This window comes from Diorhabda sublineata, chromosome 10 (genome assembly GCF_026230105.1).
Source record: "Diorhabda sublineata isolate icDioSubl1.1 chromosome 10, icDioSubl1.1, whole genome shotgun sequence".
NCBI lineage: Eukaryota > Metazoa > Arthropoda > Insecta > Coleoptera > Chrysomelidae > Diorhabda > Diorhabda sublineata.
In genome coordinates, this window is record NC_079483.1 from 3,998,811 (window position 1) to 4,015,631 (window position 16,821).

Below are 16,821 nucleotides of genomic sequence, written 5' to 3' on the forward strand. Positions count from 1 at the left end.
CGCACAAAAAATTAGCTTGTTAGTAATCATATGCAAAAATCAACCAGGTGATCTGGACTACAAGAATAAATGTTTTTGTTGTAAAAGAGATAAAGAAATACGGCGTTATTTTAATCTAGGATTCAAATTATCTGTACTCAGTTATCTCTTTTAAGTCCGTCATACATTATACACCAAGGTGTCGGTTATTTAATTCCACTGCAAATAAAGTTCTGGCATTAATATTACATACAAATTCACATGAACGGAAATCAATATCCTTGTAAAGGGGATTTGGGATTGAATAAGAAATATTAATATAGTATAATTAATAAGTATTCGCCGGTAGTTATATTCAAATACTAATTTACAAAATTTAACTTTTTTCTGTTGCCGCAAATATCACAAGCTTGTTTATACAAATGGGCTTGAAATTATATGACGGCTTTGTATTCATTGGCAATTCCAAACGTAGCTTAAAATGTATTCTATTGCGTAATGGAAATAAATATGATTGAGGACCTATTGCCCACAGTACAAACTTAGAGGAAAAATATTGTAGCATTTCGTTAATCTTGAATAAAATATCTATAGTCAATAAATTTTTTATACTAAATTTCCATGTTTTATATGTCTTCGACACTAAACAATAGACTTTAATAGAAGAAACTGACTCTTAAGAGTCACGTAAAACGGGTTATCATGAAATAGAAACATTAGAAAGACGGGAGCTGCTTTTCTTTCATTTGCCAAATATTTCCTCAAATCACTACCGAAAAATGGCATTTTTTATTGTCCCCAAATCAGATAATTTACGAAAAACACTAAATTTAAAATGTTATAGCCAAGGCTTAGATCGATTTGGTCTTTTTTTGTGATGCAGAATTTTCTCAGAATACTGAAAATTGTTTTGAACTTGTCGAGGACCTTCTGCTACAATTAAAAAATATGAGCTGCAATACGAGTATGAAACTCTAAATCTCTGGTTTCCGGAAAATTTAGGATATATAAGCGAAGAGCAGTGAAAGCGTATGCATCAGGACTTGCGCCTCATGGAAAGAAGCTACCAGGGTTTCTGGTATCGAATATGATGTCTGACTATTATTGATTTCTGATACATCATATTCCAAAGACTACACATTAGAGACGACCATTGAAATGACGTTTTTTAGAGATCAACTATTAGTAAACCCAACAATTAGAGCTCATAAAACTCATATCATATATTTTAGAAAATAACATATCATATACATTCAGTAACGGCTAAAATTTTTTCGGCAACAGATGTAGTGTAAACTAACGTGATAGTTATTTACCCACCGCTGTACCCGAGATTTCAGTAAATGATGAAACAAACTATTTAAATATACGTTACCAGAAAAATACTGAAGATATGGTATTGGCCCTGTCCAAAGGATTCTTTTTCTTAGGTTTAACATTGTTAGATATTTCCTCCATTGTTTATTTGTATCTGTAACAACAATTGAAAAGGTATATCACTAGAATAGAATTTCCGATTGAAAATATATATTAGGGTGGGTCATTATTTTTAACAGAAAAACTACGACTGAGCTTGTTAAACTTATATCAATTTCAATGGTAATAAAGTGGTACATTTGAATCTCATATTTGAAGTATATTGTTGTAAGTATTAGACTTGTAGTTACTTATATTGTATATATAAATATATATAAATTTCTTTAATTTCTTATTTCTTTGACCTTATGACGTCAATTTTTATCTTTTTTTTTAATTATTGAAAAAACTAATTTTAAGACAGATGATAAAATCAAGAACATTTACAATCAACGTCACTTTGAATATTGAATTTTGATTCAATTTTTACAAGAATTAATACGATTCAAAACCACCAAAAATCTCAATTACTTATTGTAAGTAAAATTTTATAATTGTTATACATTTATACATTTTTTTATATATTGTACTTGACCATAATTTCAGTCCCAGACAATGAATACATAATTATTCGAAAGCTCGGAAAATATATTAAAATTATTAAAAAAATCTATTATTGATTTCAGGTCTCTTCTATTTCAAAATTAGTTTTTTTGATAATTTTTTAAAATAAAAATGAAAATTGGCGAATTTTTTTTAAATCTTTATCAAAATATGATATTCATACTGACAATTTGCGTATTTATATTAATCAATAGATCACCTTCATCATGAATATCAAAATAAGAATAAAATCGATCTAGAATTATTTTTTCCCTAGTCCTTACATCTCAAATATATAGCAGTAATCAATTAAATTATTTATAATTTTATTAGATTTTACAAAATAGAGCTATAAATTTACCGTTAATTATTTAGGTCTTTTTTATCTTTTTCGTTCTTATAAATGTGAACCATTTCTAGGAATTCTCTTTTTCGTGTATTAAATTCCATTTCAAAAATTTTTGAATCTTTATAATTGAATTTCTGTTTTTTTGACATTTTAAGGTTCGTTAATGCAGTTCTATTTTTTTTATCATATTGATGACCTCTTAGTCTATTTTCTAAATACTGAGATGTTTGCCCTATGTAGATGGCGTCACAATGAGTACAAGGCACTTGATATATATATATATATATATATATATATATATATATATATATATATATATATATAATATTACTTGTTTTTTTGGTGTTTTAGATTTTAATTTAGTGAAATATTTAGATAATGTATTATTAGATTATAGATAATTTATTATTAGATTGATTTTATTCTTATTTTGATATTCATGATAAAGCTGATCTATTGATCAATATAAATACGCAAATTGTCAGTGTCAATATCATATTTTGAAAAAGACTTAAAGAAAAGTCTAAACTTCAAATTTTATTTTTCTTTCAAAAATTATTAAATGAAACTAATTTTAAAACAGAAGAAACCTAAACTCAAGAACATTTAGATGCATAAACAAATCAAAAGGTCTATGAAATAAGAAATTAGAGAAATTCCTCTTTTTTCGATTCATCTGTAATGAAGACATAAACGACTCGACTAATTTTTTCCACTTCTACTAACGGATTGAAAAATGGAAATTATTAACGCCGTTTTCCATATTATAAGGTTTTCCTTATTTCCTCGTATATTTAAACTATGGGGTAAATTTATACACACTGTCTTTAAATTACTTAATTCATTACAACACTTTCACTAGACTGTCTTTAAACGAACCGGCTTATTCGCCAAGTTTTACATTTTCATTATAACCAAACAAGACTGGCCTCACGGTCCATGTCGTGGACGATTTCGTATCAATATATTAGATGGTCTGAAAAGATCGTAGGCTGACACATTTTCCTTAAACCGAATCAATAATGCCTTGTAAATATTCATTCGAATGTGCTTTGGATACAAAGTGAGCAGTACCCAACGCGCGAATAGCACACGCATGCATAATATTTCATTCTCTCTATCCTTGATGCGATTATCATCCAGTACCATTTTGTGAAATTTTTATCAGTTCCGATAAAGTTCGTCTTTAGTCAAGCCGATACAGCCATGTTTGAATTATCTACCCAAAATTTTACGTTCTTAAACGATAGTGCAGAGTCTCAGTAGACTCAGAGTCTCACACTGTTAACTTTGAGGATTGAGGATCGTGAATACCATGGTGTAGAAGTCAGAAAGCCATATATTTTATAATTGTTATGTTATTTGTATGTGTAGCAGAGCTGTATACTTCTTTAATGCTCTCGAGTGGTTTATTTCGAGAAGAGGCAAACCGTCTAATAAATAGCATTTTATTCCATCGCGCTCTCCCAAGTTTGATGGTATATGGGAAGCGTGCATTAAAAGTATCAAGTACTATTTAGAACGGAATCTGTTTTCAGTTCTGAAAACTTTTATACAGTTCTGAGTCAAGTGGAAGGTATTCTGAATTCCCTTCCTATTTGTCCGTTGTCTCTGATATACCTGGAGGATTTGAATCCCCTTCTGCTCATTTAGTCCTTAGTCGACCATAGATCGTTCTTCATGAAGCAGTTGCTACTCTCATTCCCCACAACCGGCAAAGCCAATACCAGAAATTGCAAACCCTTAACCAGAGGTTTTGGACTGGATAGAGCAAGGAGCTCCAAACCAGGGTTAAGTGAGAGAGAAAATTGTTATAATTTGTAGACAAAAGCTTGTGAAAACTAAAAAACAAACATAAAAATGAATAAATGAAGGTACAAATATAATAAAATTTCAATATACAGAAGGAAACCAGAGTGAGTAACAGAATTATAGGTAATAGTCACTTTCAAATAAATTTGCCAGCAAACAAGTGATTGTGCATTTCTTTGCCTTGTATAATATTGAGCCCTTAACTTCTGAACGTGGAGCAGGTAAGTAAAAGGCGTGCTCCACGTTCCTAAGTGGATAGCCGTGCAACGATCTTTCTGAAATTGAAGAAGCGTGCTTACGAATTAGGCAAACGGATTCAAAGATGAATGAGGAAGGAAGAGTCAGAATTTCAAAAAAGCCCCTGTAGTGAGCTGTTTAGTGTAAATATATAACTCTATTTTGTAGTTTGAGGATTTGCTCAAATTGAGTCGCGTTCCACAGAACGGAAGGGCATATCTCAGATGCGACTCAATAAATAATAAACTGTTAAGGAGGTGGATAAGTTCAGTTCTTTGGAAACTCATCTCGCAAAACAGGAAAAACTTTTTGGATAAGGCGGCAATATGTAACTCCCATTTCAAGGAATTGTCCACAAGCCCAAATAATTTCACAGATTCAACTACATACTACAATAAAAAAGGCAGCAATGTATTTTCTCTCTCTTCTCTCGATGTTCTGTACCTTCTCTCGATGAGATTGCTTTTCAGAAACAAATATTTAATCAAATTTATTTGTAACCTACTCGGAACACCCTCAATTGCACAAGAGAATAGGTTTACAAAAGGAGTAAATCACTTTTGAATTTAATTATAAGATTTTCATTTACAAAACAGTCGCGGACCACAAGAAGATGGATTTGTCTGCAGAGACCTGCGGGACGACTTGTTGACCAATGGTAATCTCGAACGTTTCTAAAAAATCAGCGCGATCTTTCAAGTAATCCTGTAACTTTTAAATAACTGATTTGTCGATTGTTATTGTTTCCATTCACGCGATGTAATTCAATCAAGCTTAAGTAAACTTTAATTAATCATTAGAGTATTTTGATTTTCGTTGGGTTCATTGCGAATTTTTCGCGCGATTAATTTGTTACATTGTGCTCAATTTGCTCAAGTGATTCGTTCATTGGATACATTTAACTAAATTTTCACATGATTTCATATTAAAATACGGTCATTATATCTTTTGCAGATTATATCCAAAGCGGTTGAGTAATTCGCGTCAGAGAGCTCTAGGCCAGCTATAAGTTTCAGAAGGCCGCGAGATAAGCTTATACGAATATAATGAAACCATTGTGTATCACTAATGGATTGATATTGATGAATTAAGAATAAAAGTCCCTGAACTTTAGCTAATTATCATAATGACTGTCAAATTTGGGCAATTCTATCGCTGGTAATTTTATGTTAATGTTGATTCGGTTCAAACTACCACCATTGTCAGATCTCACGAAATTTGTAGTTTATATCGATACCATGCGATTTGATCAATATCAGAATTTGTACGAACTCACCTAGCATGAATCCAAAACGGTCAGTTCGTTATATAACCTCGTTGAGATATCTATAATTCCAATATTAGAAAATTTCTATTACAGTTTTCAAATTTGTCGGAATCGTTTCCATATGAAAGTTTTAAATCAATCATAAAAATAGCACTAGTCGACAAAAAAAAATTTTTTTTCTAGTAACACAAGAATGAATAGCATATTGTGATAAAATGGACCTATACAAATAAGAAAATATGAAAAAAATAGATTGTTAGACGTAAGGTTTTTATGTTACATTCATAGAAACATATTCATTGGTGAAGTAGTTATTAAAAAAATAATCGTTTTTTGAATCGTATATATTGATAATATTTATAGTTAACATCTAATAAACATGCTTTACATCTATTAAAACAAAAACTTTAATCACTTTAAATATTAATTTAGGTCCACTCTTTCCTTCTATGAAGGATTGCACTTTCTCTTTTTAAAAACCAATAGTAATCACCCATCATGGCTGGATCCCATCATCCTTAATACCGAATTTCTATTGTTCTAATATCTTGGTGGAACCTTTCACCCTGCTCATCACTGATAGCTCCCAAATTTTCGGCAAAAACGTCAGATGGAAATGGAGGAAATGAATTTTCAATGAAATTCGAGCATCAAGGGATTTGTAAGCGTCTAAAAGTTCATCATCTAACTGTTGGTAGTTTGGATCCATATTGTTGCCCAAAAATCCTCTCACTACACTAACAAATGCCTTTCATGCTCTAAGTTCCTGTCTGGTGAGCTTCTTTGCAAAATTGTCATCGTCCAGCGATTTTCTTGTTTGTGGCCAAATAAAAATACCTTCCTTCAATTTGGCATCACTCAACTGGGGAAAGACTTCTCCAAGGTATTTGGATCCATCACCCTCTTTATCCATAGCCTTTACAAAGTTTTTCATCAATCCAAGTTTAATGTGAAAGGGGACAGAAGGACATTTGTGAGATCTACAAGGGGTATAAACTTAACATTTTGAGATCCCAGTTGAAACTCACTTCTTGCTTATTAGTCTCTTTCATCTTCACAGAATGAGCAACTGGTGTAGACGGATTTAAATTTCCATTGTGTAATAACACTGCTTTTAAATTGTATTTAGACGAGCCAATAAATAGGCGCACTCACTGGGATTATGCTCAATATCAAGTTCCTTCATTAGACCATCAATATTCGTACACGCATACAACGAATTTTTCATTCTGTAGAATACAGAAAATGTAGCATTTCTTTTTGTTAACGTCGTGATTTTTGTCTCTTTGGCTAACAAGTTTCATTCCTTAAGACAGGAAGCAAGAAGTTCAAACTGTTGCCTTGATAACCCCAAATCACGTGCTAAATCATTCAACTCACTTTGAACAATCAAATGTGGCTCGCCGGAATTGGAACTTGGAGTAAAAATAGGGTCGGTGCATTGTTCTTCGGAGCTTCCTAAGGATAGGTTTTCCTCAGTATCTTCTAAAACAATATTTTGCGGATCTAAAGGCGCAATCGGTACTGGTAAACAGGTCGTATAGCAAACGGCAAATTTAGATACTCGATCTTGTGCTTTTCTTTCTTGGAATAACCTTCAGTCTTTGTTAGATAAAAATAGCAGTCGTTAACATGGTTAGTAGGTTCTCGCCATACCATTGGAATTGCAAAATGCATCTTCCCATTCATCCACTGCACGAATGACACGCTACAACTAACACAGCACACGTGGGGGGCCCAATGCTTGTCTTTGTCTCCAATTAAAATACCAAAATATTTGTAACAGGCTTTTTTCATATTTTCGGAAAATTACCTAGCTTGCAAAATTTGTGAGGAGAAGTTTTGAAGCTGCGGGGCGTTTGACTCGAAATTTTCGTCATATAATCACTTTTGGCACTATTAACTACTTACTATGAAACTCAACTACTAATTTTTAATGTTATTTTTATATTTATTACTCTGAATAATACAGTTCAGATATTTTTTCGGCCAAAAAGTGTACCGATATTAACCGCCCCTATATAAAATTACCTACCTGCTAATGTAAACAGGAATAATTAAGCTATTGAAAAGTGGTACGTGTTAGGGCTTGATAAATATTTTTCTATTATTGGACGGGTATTTCCATTTTAAAAATAAAGGTGTCGTCTGTATTACGAAAATTTTGTCAGCCAGTGTAATGAGAAATAAAATATGCAACCATTTTTAGTTTTTTAAAGAATATCTTAACATATTAAATAGCAAAATAGATCGAGACCGGAAGTTAAAAACTCACTTGGTGTCGGCGGCTTCTCCTGTTGTTGTTCTGTTTTTTGAAGGATGTGATGAGATAAACTTTACTCTAAACTCCGGCTCGAAGGACCACAAATGTTGTATGTATATGATTATTTCGCTAAATGGACCGTACTTAACTGTTTTTTTTTGTATTTACTTGCGTTGAGTTTCGACTATTTCCAAATGAAGCACACTAAATGAATGAGATTTCGTTTTTTCAGATACTATAGAGCGTTGTTAGATGTTCACTACACGCTCTAATGATTACTACTGTTCGTATAGGATAGTATACCGTCGAACGTTGGTCTCTTAACAATGGGAGGGGGCAACAAATTGCCGTTCGGTATTAATTACTGTTTGTCCAAATTATAATCTATTTTACCACGTTCGTATGATCACTATTTTTCAATTGAACACGCCATTTGACTTTAATTATTTCCTTAGTGGACTTGATTCAGAAAATATATAACAAGTCATATTTGTCATCATTGTCAAAACAAAATTTATAATTATGAAAAAATAATTAGAAATTGCTAGTTTTGAGACGCGGGGAACTGAATAGCATTTATTCAATCTAATACGTAACATAATAACATGAATTGTCAAACAAATCTGATTCTATTGATGTTTAAGCTTGAATTTTGGATTGTATAGTAATTTTAGTATTTGAAAAAATAGTTGGACAATAGTTGGACGAAAACAGAAGAAATTTTCTCTTAAAACATTAGAAACTAATAGAAAAACTGTTCATTAATTCTAATATTTAGTGGCAAAAATGGATTGTTAATTAATAAGCTCATTTTTTTAAAAAATAATTTTGTAAGAAACGATTTTTCCACTATAAATCATAATTTTCAACAATCCATAAAAATTTTCTTTATTTACTCATGAACAATGTATTTGTTTAAAACATTTTTTTTTAATTATTCTAGTAGACAATTTTAAAAAAAATTTTTAGCTTTTAACCATTAGGTAAATGTGAAAATAATCAAGATTTCTGTGAAAAAAAATGTTTCACGTTTTTAATTAAAGAAAAACTTGTTAATTATCAATTGCATAATTAATGTAAAATTTGAGATTCTCATTTTTTATCTCAATTTGTATCCCAACACTTCTTCTGCTATGCATTAATGGATGCGATCACTTTTGACCATTTTATCATGTTTCTGATGGTATGAATTAATTCTCCTATGGTTCTTATCCCTGTCTAATTTTTATTTTATTGTGGAGCCACGACATCCTCTCTCTGCCCAATCCCCTTCTATCAACAGTTGCAGCAAATAGCTCCTCTCGCTCATGGTCTCTTCCTATTCTACTCAGAATTTCTTAGTTGGATTTTCTTGCCGTCCATGGAACTCTAAAAATTATTCAGTAGATCCACATATCAAATGCCTTCAATCTGTACATGGTGTCCAGCCTGTGTCCGTACAATAGTACGCACTATACGTAGCAATTTGTGAATTTTATTCTGAGGTTGAGGTCCAAGTAAGAATTCGTAAACACGTTTTTGAACTCCATGAATGAGCTCCTGGCTTTTTCTATCCGGCATTTGATCTCTACGTCTGAACCAGTTTTCACATAACCTATTTTCTAGGTAGTTAAACCCTGTTAGCCGTTCAATCTCTTCGATATTGTATGATGGTTCTACAATCTGGAACTCATCTAATTGCCGGACGATTGATAGGAATTTTGTCTTTTTTAGGTTTTATTGATTCCCATAAGTCGAATTTATATTCCAACTATGTCCGGGCACTGTTGATACGAGGGTTTCTTGGAAGATGTTTTCCGAATAAAGGTTAAACAGGAGTGAGGAGATGATACATCCCTGCCTAACACCTCTAAGAATTTTCTGGATCTTTGAAAATTCGTTGTCAACTTTAACTGCAGCTGATTGGTTCCACTACAAGTTTTCCATACAGCGTATATATTTCTGGTGTTTGTAAAGTAATCTCATTATTTGAACGAGTATATGGTGTTGGACTCTGTCAAAAGCTTCTTCATAATCTATATAACACATAAATACATTCTTCCTCAGGTCATAGCAATCCTCAACCAGTATTTGGGTTGCTTTTGAATAGTGAATAATTTTCATAAATATTTTTAGAGTATGACTCATTAAGCTAATTAATCTGTGGCCTTCGTATCTTGTGACGTTTGTTTTTTTTTCAGCAGTGGAATGAAAAGAGATGTAAGTTATTTTGTTGGGAAATTTCCTGTTTTGTAAATTTGGTTAGAAAACCTTTGAAGCCTCTTGATACCTTCGTTGTCTAATAATTTGAGCAGTTTAACAGGCTTTTGATCTGGCCCAACCGTTTTCTTATCTTATGAGCTATTTATTGCTCTAGTAATATTTTTTATTGTAATTGACAGGTTTTTTTCTAATTGAGTTTTTTTCCAGATAGTTTTTTTGTGTTCCTTGTCCTGTGCCATTTGCCCTGGTTTTTCTAATATCCATATCAAATATGTTAAAATAATTTTCTGTTGTTTGTGAGGCAACGCGCGCTGTGCCAAACTACCCGTTCTTGACCCATTTTAAGGTCTCTGCAAATATTATAAATAATTGAGCTACAGCCTGGAGATTCGGAACTTTTTCTTATTAAATTTAATGATATTTTTGGTTGCTTTCTCAATATTCAAAAATTTCCAATATTCTTCGAGATATTAAAAAAAAGCAGGCCAGTTTTTGCGCACTTAATTGTTTATTACTCTTGTAATTTTTTTAGCGCCTTCTGGACCTTTCCTTAAATTTTCTCGGTGACGACTCGTATAGAATGATACCATGATCGTAATTTTCGGAAACTATTGCAAAATTTCACAAAAAATGAACCAGACTAGTTGCAGTCTAATGAATTCTAGTAAAATACACAACAATTTAACATCATAACCTAAAACTTTTGGCCAATAATAACAGAATTGTTAAGTACTTGGAATACATCTTTGCTTTTAACTTGCCTGCGTCCATTACATTGTTAATTTGTTCTACTTGTTTACGTTTACATTTAACAATTTTTGTGGTGGTATTTAAGCAGAGCCTTCTACTTCCAATTCAGTCGTTTCAACTCCAGTTGATTCAATTTCAGTTGTTTCAACTTCATTATCACTTGAACTACTATATCGTTTTGAAAATATTTCACATCAGCGTATATTTTATTGGAAGTAGTACTACAACTTCTACTACATTTTCTAATTAATAGTAAAATACGATGATGGTTGAGAAGTCTATATTATTGCCTGTGTTGTTCTGGATGCTGGTGGTGTGAAAAAGTCAGAATTTAAGGAAAATTTTGTTCGTACCGCTACCATTCATTCAAGATGCTCATTGAAAATATCTATTATTGCTTTTTTCAATATTTCAATAGCTTGACTATCTCAGGTGAGGTTTCAAGGGGTGACAGGACCTCCCAAACTGTCTCACCTTCAGCAAACAATTTTAGAGTAGCATCAAAGGTTCAGTATCCGTTGAGCGAAATACTGAAACTAAAACAAGACGACTAAGCAGTTGCCTAGTCTCCCAGGGTGTAATAGGGCTTAAAGATCATTATAGAATAAAATATGGCGACAAAAAGCACGAAAAAGAAATACCATAAAAAACTGGAGGCGGAAAAACTTATAGGAAAAGTATTTCTCATTGTCTTCTTAATAGAATAGTAGAATGTGACAAATATATCTATGTACTCATCAATTAATATTTTACTTCAAATCCTTGCCACTTTACCACTCAGCATCGCTCAGTCAACAAAGCTTTCCAATTTTACAGAGGTTAAAAAGTTGAACAATTGGCTTCGAGCATCCACAAGACAATATGTCTCATAGGAATCGCTCTTATAATATATTGATGTTGATTTTGAAGCAGTAATAGACAGATTGTCAAAATATGATAAAAGAAGATTGGAGTTTGTTTCATAATGTCGAAAAAGCCTATCTAATAAATAATTTATGTAAATAGTATCTCATATTTATTTTATTCCTTTTATGGATTTGCTGCCTTTTAGTCAATAAAATTTACTTATAGAAAGTTCTTATTACAGTTCTAATTTCCTTTTTTTATTTTAATTCGCGATCCTCCTAAATAAGCTGAAACTACACCTGAAGTATCTAATACAGGAACATTCACGGAAACTGGATGTTTTTGAAGTGGGTTGTACACGGACGCTCATGGCGGGAGGGGCACGTGACTGGTATCTAACGTTTCCTTTGTTCATTAGCATTTATATTTCAGTCATTGAGATGAAGCCGTGGATGCTAGACCAACGCTTGTACGCGTATGACGTATCCGTGTACGAAATGACGAATCCGTAACTGCTGTTCAGCAAGATTTACGCCGTGATATTCATCGTAATGCAAGAGTCCCTTCTCGTAACACAATATTGCGATGGGTAAACAACCTTCCAACAAGTGGATCAATATTGAAGAAAAAAGCACCGGGTCCCCAACGAACTGCTAGCACTCCGGGGAACATTGAACGAGTAAGGGAAACCTTTGTCAGAAGCTGACGCCGCTCTAAATACAGATCTAAATTTCCATCCTTACAAGATAGCCGTCGTGTAGCAGTTAAAAGAGCAAGATTCCCAGCGGCGATTACAATTTCGTCGACAAATGCTTACCATTTTTGAGAAGAAAATGAAAATTTGATATTATTGCCGGACATAATTTTTCGTAAGTGAGTAAGTAACAAATGCTATGATTTAGCAAGTGTTTATGTACCAATAAAACTTTTTTAAAGTAAACATTCAATTTTTTACGATTATTTTAAAAACATCCGGTTCCCATGAATGACCCAGTATGTCTAACCAAGCATCCAATGGATCACTAAATGTTTTTCCTCAATATATACTAGGTGTGAATAATAAAATATATTTAAATCTTAGCAATATTATACGTTTTGTATATGTGTAATTAGTTTTGTTTTTTAGTAAAACTAATACGTTACTGTATATAATCAGAATGGACGAAGATGGTTGGTGGAAAGATCCTTATTTAATAGTCCGAGAGCCGGCCGCTAAAAAAGGCACCTGATTGGTTAAAGGACATATATTATTGAAAAAGGTAATACTCAAATAGACGAAAATAATGATGTAGGAGTTATAGTCCCCAGTCAGTCACTTGACCAGGCAACCATTTTTTTATTTTTGAAATTTTCGTATAGTTGCTTAGCTTATTAGTTAAAACATGATCTATGTAATTCCCATTAATTTTTATCAACTCACTTTTCATATTTTGAATATTTAAGAAATAAATCATATAATTAATTGTTTTCTCAATCAATTTTTTTTAATTATCACGTACATAATTGAAACATAGGAAATAAATTATATAAAAACAGTTAACATTAAATTAAGCAATTTATTTATTAAAAGTATAATATAAACTGTTACAATTACTTCGTATATTTATAAATTATTTTATATTTGAAACTTCAATTTTATTATAATATACACACCAGAAAAACTATCGCATCACTCATTATTTTTTAAATATTTTAAACGTGTGGCCTGTTTTTCGAATTTTATTATTATTACGAATTAAAACACCAATAGATACGCCTTTTGCAACATTTATTTATTTATATAAGTTTAATCTACAGAGGACAAAAAGTTTGATTTACCAAAACATAGAAAATTGTACAAAACATCTATGCAAAAAAATGAATAGTGCTTAACTAAAACCAGCCAATGAATTTCTAATGCGTGTGTTGCCGCCCCTCGTTCTAATTACAGCTTTCATTCATCTTGGAAGGCTTCTAAACAAGCTCTTGACGTATCCCAGAAGTCAAAAACAACATTTTGAAGATCATCTAGTATTCTTATAGGTGATTGACGTTGCTGAATTTGCCATCCTAGATGGTCCCAGACATGATCTATTGAATTGAGGTCCGGGCTAGGTGCAGGCCAATTTAGGGTGGGTATCTCGACTTCTTCTAAATACTGCCGAACCACTCTATCAGCGTGTGGACGTGCATTATCGTGCATTAGCACAGAGTTGTCACCGATATGAGGCATATATTGCACTACATGGGGTTCTAGTATAATGGTTGTGTACCTATCAGCATTTAGTGTTCCATCATACACTGGTACTAACTCTTTGTGACCCTCGAAAGAAATTCCTCCCCAAACTCTGCTAGAGCCACCACCAAAGCTTTCAGTTTGACAAAAAATAACCTGATCGTGTCGTTCACCACGTCGCTTATATACTGGTACACGCCTATCTGATGAATACAGACAAAATCTTGATTCATCGGTGGATAAAATATTGGACCAATCTTTTATATTCCAATTTGCGTGTTCTCGAGCATAATCCAATCTTGCTACCCTGGTAAGACGTGGACCTCTAGCTGGTTCTCTGGCTCGTATAACAGCTTCTCTCAGCCTATTTCGAACTGTTTGTAGGCTTATTCGGACATTACGAGCAGCCAACACATCTGCAGCCTTAAAAATATCCTAAAATACCAGTGATGCAATAATTTTTGTGGGTGGTTTATTTATGAGTTGCAATAACTTATTCTAATTACAAATTATTCATTTTCTTCCTCTAAAACATCAGCATTATGCTGTTCATCAATTTCTTCATTATTGTCATCGTTCATATTATACATTAAAATGTGTTCATTGTAAGAGGTGTTGGATAACCTTCGAACTATACAGATTTAATTGTAGCATCTAATTGGACCCACCAACATTTGATTAATATCAAGTGCTATACACTCTCGTTCAGAGTTCAGAAGTTCATTGCTGGTGTGAACCCTAAGAATTATAATATCACACATAAATAAAGAAAATTATTTCTATTCAGTTTACAAATTATTTGGTTATAGATATAGTAAAAAGTTGATAAAAAATCGTTATTTACCAAATTGTAAAACCGTTAAAAATGATTATTCTCAATTTAATTTTATTTTAAATCATCTACATTTATTGCTCTACAAGACAGACTTTTGAAAAGTAAATTACTGTCTCCCAAATAGAACCCCTTTAAAACTTTTTTCTCAATAAAAAGTTATTCTAATGTTCTAATTTCATATTAAACTGCCTGGAGCACCATTAACGACCCCTTGTAACTCAAAAGTGACTATAGGATAGTTAGTTGTCTATCAATTTCACATTAGAATAGTCATAGACACCAACCACATGAAGTTGTTAGTTTGGGAATTGAAAATAAACTAATATACTAGTTGTGGTTATTAAATAACAAGAATCATAATATAAAATATTTAACTTCGATATTATGTATATTTATTTATTATTTCTTTCAATACTCTTCCATTGTTCGAAACGGTGCAGAAAGTCTTTTTCTGTCTGTATCTTTAGGATAGGCTGCTCTTGTTCCTTTTAATGTAGATTTCACCTTAGGAAAGAGGTGAAAGTCACACGATGCCAAATCCAAGGAATAAGGTGGGTGGTATAACACTCAGATGTTCTACTTGGCTAGAAAGCTCTTAAAGGACAGTGCTGAAGGAGATTCCATGACTTGTCGTTCCCCGATTCGGGTAATTTTTTTTCATTCCTCCATTTCATTCGTTTTTGACATGGAAATGGGATCCGAACGTTAAACATTCTCGGCCATCCTAAAAACGCCTAAACCACTCAAAAACACGTGAACGTGATAAACATCCATTACCATACATTCATTGCAATGAGTTATAAGTTTCAGTTGCAGTTTTGCCAAGTTTCGTGTGAAATTTCACAACAAAAAACAAGCTCCTAGACAAACAAAAGCCACAACTACACTGGTTTCTCTACAGACATCAGATTTTTAAGAGTAGGCTATACAGCTGACATTCGCCAACCTATGGCGCATGCGTACTTTTTCTGTAGCAGCGCTGGTCTCATTACTTAATAGCCACACTTCCTTTACACCATTTTTTACTCTTATTTTTTATGATTTTATTAAAAACCGCCTGATTATTTTCTACTGAAGAAATGGGTGTTTTATGCCTATCCTATTTCTTCATTCTAATATATCATATTATCAAGTAAGTAAACGGAAAAATCACAATTTTCATACAATATTTTCAGACTAAACCCGGTAGTTTTATGAGAAAAATATTCCTCTTAATGTTTACAGTAATCGATATTACATTTCAACTAATTATACGTATATTATTCACGCATAATAAGCATAACCCGGTCGTGAAATGTTAAGTTGATATCAGGAAATCATGTGGGCGTAATATTTAACCTTGGGAGATTATTTCCAGTTGAAATCAGCAATAATTTTCTCTGTACATCTGAATTTGCGAAAAATTCAATTTAGGTTAATTATCATATATCATATTAATATATCTAGCGAGATTGATACTAAACATACTTTTTTAAAGATCCCATCCAAAGGATGCGACAGATCTATCCATCGCAGCCAAGGAACAAAAATGAACGGGCTTATTTTGAGTCAAACAGTATCTATGTACATTAACTTCTTCCTAGCGTGCTGTATCAAGTCCCCTTGACGTTGGCGATCAGCATGGTAAAACTCTATGTATCTTGAACTAGTCTAAATAACTGCTTCTCTTATCCGAATCCATTCTCATATTCTTCAATAAAGCTTGTTTTTTCCAATACTTCTACGATCTTCAACTTTTTTCCAGCAGTTAATGTTATCCACCAACTCACGAACGTCTATATAACCACATTTTAGAAGCCTCTAAGCGATTAATGGTAAATATTTTTAAAGTCCATGCTTCGACACCATATAAGAGAACTGACCATATGTAACTTTTGATCATCCGTTTCCGGAGTTGAAATTTTAAATTATCATTAGAGAAAGTGATCTCATTAAAAAATGTTATCCTTATCGGGATCCAGTTGTTCAGTAATGTAGCAACCAAGATATTTGAAACTGGACGCTGGACCCATCTCTCTTCCCATTCTGTCAATAGTGTTTAAAAGGCATTGCAGTATCGTCTGCGTATCTGATTGTAGTTAGAAGTTGGGGTTTGAGTGTTCCATGT

General features: G+C 32.5%; 1 protein-coding gene across 2 annotated transcripts in view; it reads right to left on the minus strand.

The window, feature by feature from the left end:
• Positions 1-16,821, minus strand: part of LOC130449939 (probable multidrug resistance-associated protein lethal(2)03659) — a 63,413-nt gene that overhangs the window by 34,145 nt on the left and 12,447 nt on the right. Inside the window, exons 1-2 of one of the 2 annotated variants that reach the window (XM_056788047.1) lie at positions 7,879-8,148; positions 1,355-1,450 (exon numbers count right to left, since the gene is read on the minus strand). In XM_056788047.1, the coding sequence (XP_056644025.1) occupies positions 1,355-1,437 (83 nt within the window). In that variant the 5' untranslated portion in view covers positions 1,438-1,450; positions 7,879-8,148. Of the gene's footprint in view, positions 1-1,354; positions 1,451-7,878; positions 8,149-16,821 lie in introns of those variants that run through there. The other variant, XM_056788046.1, reaches the window with a different exon arrangement.